Genomic DNA, 13,125 nt, shown 5'->3' on the forward strand with positions numbered 1-13,125 from the left:
TGGGCACAGTTTTCCGTGTCGAAAATGATGACAATGGTAGCAGGTCCACAATAATATAGCCTTTTATGGTCTTTAATGGATATTAAAGACCATAAACTCACATGCTGTATAATTGTGGACCTGCTACCAATAACAATATTAATAATATAATAACAATCAAATGTTCGTTCTTTTGTATGGGCAGAGCTAGAGCCCTTTAACTAGTCAATTTTAGGTAAGGGTTCGTCCACACAGCAGAAAATATGTCACTAACAAACGTTTGCAACTTATCGTAGACACATCACTAACTGGTGTGAATGTAAGCCAACGACTTCTCGGCAGTCCTAACCAGTGCTTTATGCGATTATCCAGCATTTGCCAAATATTCGTTCTCCATTATGGTCGTTGACATATTTGGGATATGTATACGATAAGCTGCCAACTTGTGTTATGACATGTTTTATTGTAAGGTGGATGCACTTTTAGAATAACGTCCGTATTTGGGCACAGGGAATGATTTAGCGAATTCGTTCTATATCCAAGGACTTATGCTCTTCCATTCACGAAAATGGCAAAATTTCTGAGAAAATACGGTATGTAATGGAGCAACGTCTAATTTTGCTGGCCACAAACTTTCGTCTGCTTGCCAAACTTTTAAAAGAAATAGCTCCCTTGCTGACAAAGTTGCGTATTAGCGAACATATGTTACAACAGGGAGTAAATTTAGCGGTCAACTTGAATGAAAAACTCCTGAAGAGTTATTAGGAAACCCTTCCCATTCTATCTACATTTCTCGTTCATTTCAGGAACGATACCATCAGTTAAAATCAATACGTCCGCCCGTCCCTCTATGGCGGCGTTTGGTTGGTCTTGATTCTCTCATTATATATTGTGCGAGATTTGAAATTAGCTGGAAAATTAAATTCTTTATATTCAAATAATTTACTTTTCACCGAGAAGGCCACTTATTAAAAATGTGGGTAAATTCCTTAAGAAATAATGGAAGTTCTCTTCAGCTTTATCAAACCGATCCACTGTCACTAAAGTAATATTAACAACAATAATGATATACGCTGGTGACACAGACATTTCACGTAGTAATCATAATAGAGAAGAATTTAAACACCCTTTCATGAAATTTAGGTACAACATTCACATGCATTTGCATAACCATAAATACCAACGATCTTCAAGTTGGAAGTTCTTTCCGCGATTTCAGTTTCAAATGTTAAGTATCAAGATCCCACTATAACATCTAATATATTTAGTGTAATGACCACTGGCTACGGTGCAGCCATTAAGATATACGTTAGTTGGATTTCTTTGGTGTTCAGAATTTTGTGGTATATTTGTTGCATAAGTTGTCAAGAGACTTCCAATTTATGGACACCTATTTTTTATTTATTTTTATTTTGTCAGTTTTTGAGAAATGAGCAAAACCAAATAATTATGGTCTGCAAACTGATACACACAAAACAGGACCATTTAGCTCATATATATATACAGTGCTCCGAGTTATGTCGTTCTCAAGACAAAAAGTCTTTGTATAAAAAAAAAGCGAGTTCCACAACTGATACCCTGCGGTGTTTTTCTAAGCAGTCGTCACTATTTATGAAATTCAGCCAGATTTCGAATTTTTACATTTTCTATGGAAACGACTTTTAAAACAGAGGATTAAAACGCAAATGCATCTCAGGATATCTGATGTCAGTGGACGGAAGTTGTCAAAATTAAGGCATTGTTTCCACAGAGGCAGCAAAGTGGATATTTGTTAAGCTAAGGCGGCGACAGTATTGGGATATTTTATAAGAATAAATTCTTGTTACGAATAAGGAGAAAGAAGAGCGTACACCTGGAAAAGTTGCGTTGCGGTGTCACTAGGGATCCTTATAATGTTTAAGGGCGAAAGCAGAAGGGCAAAAAAAAAAAAAAAAAAAAAGAAGAGCAGTCCTTACCGAGACTTCTGTTCTTGAATCCAGGGTAGGTGTCGTTCCCGAAGGGCTCCACTCGGATCCCAAAGAGGACTCCTCTTCCTTCAGCGCACTTCGGGGTTTTGGGGCACTCGGGGCAGTTCGGTGGGGGTGGACAGAGGTCATCGTACAGGTCGACAAATCGTGGAGGATCAGGGCCGAAGGTCAACCCGTCAACGGTTCCCGTTGACGGAATGTACAGAGTTGGGTCAATTTCTGTTGATGAGAAACATAATGACATAGTGAGGAAACTGAATAGACACTGGATGACTTGTTATGGTTCAAGGAGCCTATTATTTACCGTTACTTTGCATAAAGGCATGACTGAGAATCTAGTTTACATAAAGAATGACAGACATCAGGTACATACACGCTTTCAAAATGTCGCTCGAAATAATATAATATATAAGGTTTACGGATAAATGCCCTGCACTGAGTTTTTGACCTTATCTAAAATTAATTTCTTTCTGTGAAACAATACAGTGTGGGAAAACATGTACTTCATTCCTGGTATGAAAGTAGTTCACTTTTTGTATCATGAATCTTATATGACTGCTGGACAATATATGTAATAAGCTCAGAGAATATATATATATATATATATATATATATATATATATATATATATATATATATATATATATATATATATGACCATATATATATATGTGTATATATACATATGAAAAATGAAGTTCATATAAGAAAATGAAGTTAAAAAAAACTGTGCAAAATGTCCAGCAAGGTCTGTGCTACCAAATGGCCTGATAAACCTAATCCATACACCCAGCTACTTTTTTTAAAAATAATAATTATCTTTCAAATGGAAAAAAAGCATTTCGAGTTTGTACTTGGAGGTACAAAGGTTTGTACTGTCTTACCGTGAAGCAAAAAAAAAAAAAAAAAAAAAAAAAAAAAAAAAAAAAAAAAAAAAAATGGAGGCATTTTAGTCTGCATCATACCAACTTACCATGAACCTTCACGAGCCCTCTTGTCAGGGACAATTCATTTTTGGCGATGCAGTGGTAGTCTCCAAAGTCATTGTGCTCTATGTCTCGTATATCAAGTATCATCTTGCTCTGCAGGGGCCAAGAATAAATTTCAGGTCATCATTTGTTAGTAGATTACATCGTCAAATGTAAGTGCTAATACAGAGGTGCTTTTAAATTCTATTATTTCATCGTGGGGCACGCCACATTCAAAAGTACGTTACACACACACACTCTCTCTCTCTCTGTCTCTCTCTGTCTTCTCTCTACACACACAGGCGCGCACGCACGCACACAGACACACACATATATATATATATATACATATATATATATATATATATATATATATATATATATCATATATATATATATATATATATATATATATATATATATATATTATATATATATATATAAGAATTCTGGCAACAATGCCTACTCCGTTCACCTAGAGGACATGATCACTGTTTTTGTCGTAAAAAGATACTTCCACATGATGGCAAACCTGGACTTTGCCAACTATGTGCTTCAGAACTGAATAGAAATGGTTTCTTACCCTCAAATCCATCACGAGTGCATCCAGTTTAGAGCTACGAAGATCAAATAAAAAAAAAAAGGATATCGACCATGCATTCGAAAGGTCTCGACGGTGCTCCTGTATCTGAATCTATTGTGGAAATCTGAACAGCAGCAAGGAAGGTGTTACAATATCTGTCTAAACTTGCATTGGGCGCTCGCTCTATCTCAGCTTCCAATTGCTGCAGAGACTGACAATAAAGGAGAGAAATTTGGAATCTGTATATGAACTACAGGCACCTTTAAAGGCCATAAAACCAAGCACTGGAGCACTTTCATCTTTACATCACTGAACACAGCGAAAAAGGAGATGGAGTGGTTGAGTTGAGTTGAGTTGAATATAGAATTTAGGTCAAAGGGCCAAGCACTGGGACCTATGAGGTCATTCAGCGCTGAAATGGAAATTGAATGTAAAAGGTTTGAGAGGTGTAATATTAGGAAGTGTTAGGAGAGGGTGAAAAGTAAGACGAAAGAAAGAGAATATGAAAATAGGTACAGTAAAAGGAACGGAAGTGGCTGCAGCTAGGGGCCGAAGGCACGCTGCAAAGAACCTTGCGTAATACCTACAGTGCACAGCAGGAGGTCCACTGATGACACTACCCCCCAACGGGGATTGGAGTGGTTGGACGGCAAGATCAAGAGAGCCAGAAAATAAAGGAGATATAGTACACGGATCTTACGGTAAAGATGAGAGAGAACTCCCAGGTTACATTAAGAAGTTATGGTTAGGAGGTTGGACAGCATGGCGGAAGAAGGGAAGCAGGAACAGAGGTAAATAGTAAGGCTAGGAAGTCGGTACAGTTAAAGGTCAAAGGGACCCTGCAAATACCCTTTAATGACGCCTGCAGTGCACCACGTGAAGTGCACTGACGGCACTACCCCATTACTGAGATGAAGGTAGCTGGATGAGTGCAAAAGACTGGGAAGAGATTGGCACTATCTACGGAAGATTGGATTGGAACGCGTGAACGAAACGTTAGACTAAAGGTATTACTAATGGATGGAAAAATATATAACGAAATATCTACAACAATGTGGCAATGGTCCCAAAATGTTTTTAGGAATCTGAAATTTTGAGTGTGGCGTTACATTCGAAAGTAGATCTCTCTCTCTCTCTCTCTCTCTCTCTCTCTCTCTCTCTCTCTCTCTCTCTCTCTCTCTCTCTCTCTCTCTGTCAATACCTTAATACCTTTTCATGTCAATCCTACAAGTGTGTTTGTTCGATTTCAAGTCTCTCTCTCTTGCTCTCTCTCTCTCTTCTCTCTCTCTGTAAATACCTTAATACCTTTTTATGTCAATCCTACAAGTGTGTTTGTTTGATTCCAAGTCACCCTCTCTCTCTCTCTCTCTCTCTCTCTCTCTCTCTCTCTCTCTCTCTCTCTCTCTCTCAGTGTATTGTACTGTTCCTTACCTTCCAGACGAAATTGTAGTCCTGATGGTATTCTATCTTGTATTTGGTGGTGTTGTCAAGAATCCGACCAATCTGATCTTCCCAATACGTCACAGCTACCGGGAAGGCCTCTACATGACACTCCAGTCTAGCATGCGACCCGTTATAGGTGCCTACCTTCCACTGGTTCACTCTGATGTACGGGTCAACTGCGAGAAAGACAAGATTAAGAATGTTAGTAACGCTAGACAGAATGCGTCGGATAGTAGCTGTTTAATAACGGGAATAAATGAAGCATTGAATGCGTCGGATAGTAGCTGTTTAATAATGGGAATAAATGAAGCATTGAATGCGTCGGATAGTAGCTGTTTAATAATGGGAATAAATGAAGCATTGAATGCGTCGGATAGTAGCTGTTTAATAACGGGAATAAATGAAGCATTAATTGTTAACAAAAAAGTTTCAAGACATCTTCAAAGAATTACGATGTACACACATATATATACATACATGCATGCATGCACACATACATACATACATAGGATACAGGTGGACAGCTAATCAGTCGATATATGAAGATCAAAGGGCAGTGGAAACAGGCTGGTACATAAAAACATCTTTATTAGTGCCGGCGTTTCAAGACAACAAGTAAATTTGGTTTTAAAGAGATTTTTGTATAATTTATTTGTTTTTATAATCTACAACATTTATTCTTTTATTACAGCCTTGAAAATGAGACTTGCTTATTGTTTTGAAACGTCGACACTAATAAAGATGTTTTTAAGTACCAGCCTGTTTTCACCGCCCTCTGATCTTCATACATACATATATGTATGTATGTATTATATGTGTATATATATAATCTAATGAGAGGAGCCCACAAAAACGTCCAAATGTAGAAAGTGAGTACCATATTTCAGAGACTGCTGCCTCTCTCTTCAGGTAGGTCATGAATGAGAAAAGTTAAAGAAAAGGCGGTGTTTATACCAAAAGATCCATCCTCAGGTAGCCATACTTACTTTCTATATTTTGGCGTCTATATGGGCTCCTTTTATTAGATAGAATTCTGTTGTAACAACGTCTTTACTAGATTATATATATATATATATATATATATATATAAAATATATATATATATATATATATATATATATATATCTATATATATATATATATATATATATATATATAGCCATACACACTCTTGCTTTTTCCATCCCATTAAGCCTAAACTCTCTGGCTCACTCTACTTCATCCTACCAAAACTGAAAAATCCAGTTTCCACATAAACAGACTAGCCAGATTTATCCTTATCCAACTTGGTAATGCTCTGGTCAAATGATTCTCACGTTCACTAACGTCATTTCTTCTCTCGTTGGATTGAACATTCATCCTTCACACTCAACCCTTTCGGAGTCCTTCGCGCCTCAAGGTATATACGTTCCACAGTCTGGTCAGTCACTCAATCCCAAAGATTCTGGTGTCTTTCCTTTATCATCTCTTAAATGCATTTAAATTGTTCAGAAATTCTTCGATTTGACTGCGTCGTCTTCGAACACTACCTCTACTTGTGCGTATTAATGCTCATTTCTTAACTGATCTTACTTCAAGCCATTTAAGAGGAGTTTTTATTGTCTTTTCTACGAAAGCGTCCATGGAATAATTCTCCACATCTGTTCATGCAGTCATCTTGTTGGGTGGTCATCTTCAGTAGGTCAGGTCACTGAACTTGCTGTCTAACTGAAACTGCCTTAACCTAAATTCACCTTTAATTACACGAAACAGTGTGGCCCCCCTACAAAGAGAAGAAATCGATGACCAACACTGCGAATGAGATGACATGTTTGGTAGGGAATTGTGAATCCTGGAAACCAAGATTCCACACTTTACTGAAAATCAACACTGGAGGTCTAAAATTGAAGAGCTGTTGGAAGGGGGTTGGAACCATTTTCATTTAATTGAGGCCTAATTGGCTCCTTACAAGAGAAGGCCGTGTACAAGTAGCAACACAAAACTCAACGACGAGACTGGCGGCAAAAGATGAAGGGTAGCGCACAATGTAAACCTTCTTATTGACATTTTGTAGGGCACGTTTGCTACGTCAATACGGTTACTATAAAAATATCTGATTCATCTACAAATTCAGCCATCTGGAATAAAAATCACTGAGATTCAAATGAATAGTACCGCAAGAGAGAGAGAGAGAGAGAGAGAGAGAGAGAGAGAGAGAGAGAGAGAGAGAGAGAGAGAACAGCCTTAAAGATGAACAATAATGGAAGATTATTTTAATAATATTGAAGAAACGAATACATCTATGTCCCACCGTCAAAGATATAATACGAGAGAGAGAGAGAGAGGTAGGTCTATCGGTAAATTTTTACCAAATAAGTATGTAATTGTAATAACCACAATGCCCTCCTAATTTCTCGAGTTCTCCACACATTTTGGATATGCTTGCCATTACTAACCCTGAGATCCAAAAGCAAGAATATGCAGAAATTCTGATGGACAAGCGTATCCAAAAATTGTGGAGAATTCCAGACGTTAAGAGACCACTGTGGTTACTTCACTGTGTGTGTGTGTGTGTGTGTGTGTGTGTGTGTATTTTTAAAGACTGAGACATTCATGAAATCAGTGAAGTATCTACTTCCAGTAGCGTTCACCGTAATTTTATTGTCTAGAACTTTTGTTGAACAACAAAGCCATCAAAAGCCACTGAATACCTTATCGGAAAATATCAATCCCAATTATTCTCAAGAACGTTTCCCTATAAGCCAAGGAAGCTAGACAGATGTACATCGAATTCCAATACTAATTTGAATATAGACTCAGCCTTAGCAATTCTGGGCGAATTCCTCCCGCTATATCAAGCGTTAATTTGCGGGTCTTCTTGTTATTGTAAAACACAGCCGTTGTTATCCAAGACTGCAGAGCTTATGGGCCTATATAGCAATCGTCTTGTCAACTGTTACGTCGAGATTCATTTGATTTCTCTACTACTGAGTGACATGGATAAATGGTTTTTTTTTCACTAAGAAACAGATGTCTTATTCTAAAAAAATAACGCCGGAGCAGTTCATTAGGTAATTTTGAAACTGATACTCGATGTTTGAAAATATAGAAGTTGTGTTGTGGATATCAAAAGTAGCTGATTTTCGTAACTGAGATGACAAGCAAATAAAACCTCAAAATGAATATCCGGCACTAACAGGAAAGAACAGAAGCTGGAATATAGTGGGATTTTGAGGTCCTACAAATCATTTTGTAATGCGGTATACGTCGTCAAGAGCTTCCAAATATAAGGTCACTGTCCTTTGTCTCTTTAAGGCCACTCGAGAAATAAACATCAAATAAGGTCGAACTGGTCCCTCTAAATGGAACATCATTGTCCAATTTGAAGTATTTTGTAAGTTCATTATTTTCGAGCAGTTTGACCCCAAGCTTAATTGGTTTATTGTGAAGATGGTATACTCTATGTTTAAAAAAAAAAAGCACCCACTTGGTGAACTGAGAGTCTACATACCCGACAGGACGTTTTCTGACTATTTGTGTCTGTGACAAAGGACTCGAGAGCCCACTCAACTCTAATTGACAACGAAAGGTACACAAAGTTTCGTAAGTCTTTGAATTAAATTTTAGACTAATTTGACTAAAATAATATCGCAGATTCTATTTTCATAGCATTACTTTTGATATCAGAGGTTAATGATGAACAATACGGTTCTTTGATGCGGTGATCATACTAATAATTGAAATGCACATGAGAACAAAACAGCTGGGAGAACAATTGCAAATTCAACAGCAATTATCAGGAGCCTTCCATGTAATGGGTTCTTGCATTTGAATTGCCGGAAATTATATTTTCATTAACTAACATTTCTAGGTTATAGGATCAAGAGGGCTTTTCGAGAGAAGGCTTTTCAGGAACGGAAGAGCAAAGCATGAATGTCATATACTATTTGTTTCTGGGAATTGAATATCAACATGATCTCTCTCTCTCTCTCTCTCTCTCTCTCTCTCTCTCTCTCTCTCTCTCTCTCTATATATATATATATATATATATATATATATATATATATATATATATGTATAAACATAAATATGTGTAACCATACATATATATAAACACACACATATATATATATATATATATATATATATATATATATATATATATATACGTATGTATACATATACAAATATATTACATATAAAGGCTATTGGTTTAATACCTAACAGGTTTTCAGCTATCCCTGACATTACTTCCCTTCAGGTATTATTATCTTGCATATCCAACTACATGAAGTTGCTTGGCTTATACAGAAAATTAAACTGAATATCCTGAAAAAAGGGCACATTTACAGATAGAAAACAAAATTCTGAGGAAAAAAATGAACTCTGACTACCTCCATTAAAGACGAACCTCAGTGAACTCGAAAGCCATATTTCTAAACCAATATGAAAATGGTCGCGGTTGTCTGTCATACTCACAATGAACTTCGACGTTGAAGGTCTTGTAGTCATTGGGTGGGATTCCATTGTAGGCCTCGCACTGGTAGATACCTGTGTGTTCTCGGTGGACGTGAGTTAGATTCAAAATGTGGCTGTTGAGACTCCCATCTATGCAAGGGGAAGAAAAGAGTGAATCAGTCGACAGCGACTAAATAAAAGAGTATGCGAATGTTTAAGCAGAGAAATAGGTAAATAAATGCATAGGAAAAACTAACTACTTAAATAAATGATTAAAAATGCGTAGAAAAAACTAACTACTTAAATGAATGATTACGTAAATGCTTGAGTAAATGCATGAATAAGTAAATACGTGAATGGGTAAATAATGAATGAATGTAACCAAATAGATAATTAAATATACAAATGAATGAATGTGTAGTTGAATAAAGGAATGAATATAACATATAAATAGATAAATAAATAAACAAATAAAAGAAATGAACATCAATATAATAACTGCTGAATAAATGCACAAATAAACGAATGCATAAATATACAAACAACTAATAAATACATGGAAAACGTATAAATAAATGAGTAAATGAATAGATATCTAAACAGATAAATCAATAAAGAAAGACAATAAACTAATAAAATCACAGATAAACAAATAGATACATAAATGAAAAAATTAGCTGGAATAATAACATCACATTCATAAAAAATCTCTTGCTAAGGAACAAGTTAACTAGAAAAAAAATTATACATAAGGCCTCATCCCTTAAAAAGTTACAACACACGGCAATAATAATGAATAATACTGGATAATAACGAAGAAATAACGAGAAATCTCTGTATGCAAATAACGAATAATAATGAAGAAATAACAGGAAATCTCTAAATGCATTCTACATTTCTAATATGATGCGTAAATGTAACAAAATTAAAATAACTCTTTTTCTCGAACCCTACAAACAAAAGACGGAAATACTGAGATACAACAATTATAAAATAAGGTCATATATAGATGATCCCGTCATTTATCATTGTTCAGATTAACAAAGTTATTCAATTATGAATATAGCGTGTTGTTCCCGTAGGGAATTTGCAAGGGATATTTTGGTTTCGCAACTACAATATGACACTAAAAACTTAGAACAGATTTTGTACACGTGACCTGGAGAGAGAGAGAGAGAGAGAGAGAGAGAGAGAGAGAGAGAGAGAGAGAGCATTTCTAGTCCATTTAGAAGGATCCAAAGCGCAAAGAGAAACCATGAATCCAATGAGTTACTTACACAATTACCAGAAACTTCATCTGATAGAATTTTTAAAGTATTTTTCAGAAACCTCACCAGACAGAATTTAAAGATCAGAATTCTTCCTGACGGAATTTAAAGTATTTTTCAGAAACTTCATCTGATAGAATTTAAAGTATTTTTCAGAAACCTCACCAGACGTTTAAGATTTTTCAGAAGTCTCATCTGACGGAATTTAAAGTATTTTTCAGAAACTTCATCTGATAGAATTTTAAGTACTTTTCAGAAGCTTCAACAGATAGAATTTTAAGTACTTTTCAGAAGCTTCATCTAATAGAATTTAAAGTATTTTCGGAAGCTTCATCGTAAATTTTCAGTATTTTTTCAGAAGCCTCATCTGACAGAATTTAATATTTTTCAGAAGCTTAATCTGATAGAATTTAAAGTATATTTCAGAAGTTTCAACTGATAGCATTTAAAGTACTTTTCAGAAGCTTCATCTGATAGAATTAAAGTAATTTTCAGAAGCTTCATCTGGTAAAATAACAGTATTTTCAGAAGGTTCGTCTGATAGAATTTAAAGTATTTTTCGGAAGCTTCATCTGATAGAATTTAAAGTATTTTTCGGAAGCTTCATCTGATAGAATTTAAAGTATTTTTCGGAAGCTTCATGTGATAAATTTAAAGTATTTTTCAGAGGCCTCATCTGACAGAATTTAATATTTTTCAGAAGCTTAATCTGATAGAATTTAAAGTATATTTCAGAAGTTTCAACTGATAGCATTTAAAGTACTTTTCAGAAGCTTCATCTGATAAATTTAAAGTACTTTTCAGAAGCTTAATCTGGTGAATCTAAAGTACTTTTCAGAAGCTTCATCTGATAGAACTTAAAGTATTTTTAATTTTTTGTTGGTTGCTCCTGCCTCAAGAAGATAACTAAACTTATGTTATTTTTCTTAAAGTCATATCAACTCGTAATTTACATTCTGTAGACACCTAATGATGTATTCTCTGGGAAACTCACATTTTTGAGGAACGTGACAAACAGTCCCTCTGGAGCGCGGATCTCATATTGAATCCTAATGAGCTTTTCTTCCCATTCGACTCCTTACATACGTATAACCAAAGTAAAGTATGACATGACAGGAAAGAGGCCTTAGTTGGAAAATGAATGAAATCAGATTTTAACTGATTTTTGAGTAGACAATAATGCATGCTTACCAGCACATTAACAGATGGAGACGAAATTTTAAGTTAGCTACAAACAAAAGAGGGTGTGGAACTTGGACCCATCTCCAAAAGATAACGCAAGGCTCAAGTGGCAGACTGAGTAATGAACGCGGGAATCATATCAAATGAACCTAAAAATGGCTAGAAAAAATCTTGTACATTGACGATTCTGAGGCAAAATCAGCGAGGTTGATCGGCAGAAGCTCGTGACGTGCACTGACAAATTTTGAAATATGGCAAAATGAACGACAGAGGAGTTTCCATCACTACAGGAGAAAGGAAACGAAAGATTAATGTTTTTATTAAGTCTTGATTTCAGGGGCGTGTTTCAGAAATTAGGTGTTAACGACTATCAACCATTTTAGCTGTGACAAGAGCTAAGGCTATGGGAAAAAGGATTTAAGAACTAAAACTTTGCCGCTCTCTTAAGGCGGGTTTACGCTGAACTCAAAAATAAGAACTAAACAAAACAGAGAGTTGGGGGACTGTCTTTAGCTCCAGCGAAGTCAGGGAGGGTAAAGGATAATACCATAAAACTAGTTTTAGTACCTACAATACCTCATATTTTACAATATCCTGCTTAGATAAAAGCAAAATCAAACATTATAATTTTAAGACACGAATCACACTCTCTGAATACATTTCTCGAGGAAACTGCATAAAAACGAGTATGTTGTTTCACCAGTCATCCTGTTTGAATTGAACTGAATTGAATATGGAAATTGAGGACAAAGGACAAGCACTGGGACCTATGAGATCATTCAGCGCTGAAAGGGAAATTGACAGTAGAAGCCTTGAAAGGTGTAACAGGAGGCAAACTTCAAAGCAGTTGCACTATGAATCTATTTTTACGGGAGGGTGGAAAGTAAGATGGAAGAAAGAGAATATGAAAGGAGGTACAGTAAAAGGAACAAAAAGAGTTGCAGCTAGGGACCGAAGGCACGCTGCAAAGAACCTTAAGTAATGCCAACAGTGCACCGCATGAGGTTCACTGACGGTACTATCACCCTACTGGGTAGTCATCCTAATTCATTCTGAATGTGGAGCACAAGATGGCGACTCACCTCTCCATTTCCCGGTCGGTATGACCCCACCGTCGACTCGACTCCATTCGATGTGGGGCGTCGGTTCCCCAGTGGCTTGACAACGCAGACGCAGATTGTCTCCTTCGCGTACTATCACCGGCTTACGGCGTCTTGGTCTGGCGTATGTAGAGCCTGGAAACATCAAAGCATAGGTCTATGTGATGCCAACCATTCTTCACCTTTGAAAACGCTATT

The 13,125-nt window shown here is 36.2% G+C and overlaps 1 protein-coding gene across 1 annotated transcript in view; it reads right to left on the reverse strand.

The window, feature by feature from the left end:
- LOC135204052 (uncharacterized) overlaps positions 1 to 13,125 on the reverse strand; it is a 213,922-nt gene that overhangs the window by 12,898 nt on the left and 187,899 nt on the right. The window contains exons 7-11 of the mRNA XM_064234017.1: positions 12,910 to 13,062; positions 9,399 to 9,527; positions 4,929 to 5,116; positions 2,920 to 3,028; positions 1,935 to 2,165 (exon numbers count right to left, since the gene is read on the reverse strand). Of these exons, the coding sequence (XP_064090087.1) occupies positions 1,935 to 2,165; positions 2,920 to 3,028; positions 4,929 to 5,116; positions 9,399 to 9,527; positions 12,910 to 13,062 (810 nt within the window). The remainder of the gene's footprint in view (positions 1 to 1,934; positions 2,166 to 2,919; positions 3,029 to 4,928; positions 5,117 to 9,398; positions 9,528 to 12,909; positions 13,063 to 13,125) is intronic.

This window comes from Macrobrachium nipponense, chromosome 44 (genome assembly GCF_015104395.2).
Source record: "Macrobrachium nipponense isolate FS-2020 chromosome 44, ASM1510439v2, whole genome shotgun sequence".
In the NCBI taxonomy this organism is placed as follows: domain Eukaryota; kingdom Metazoa; phylum Arthropoda; class Malacostraca; order Decapoda; family Palaemonidae; genus Macrobrachium; species Macrobrachium nipponense.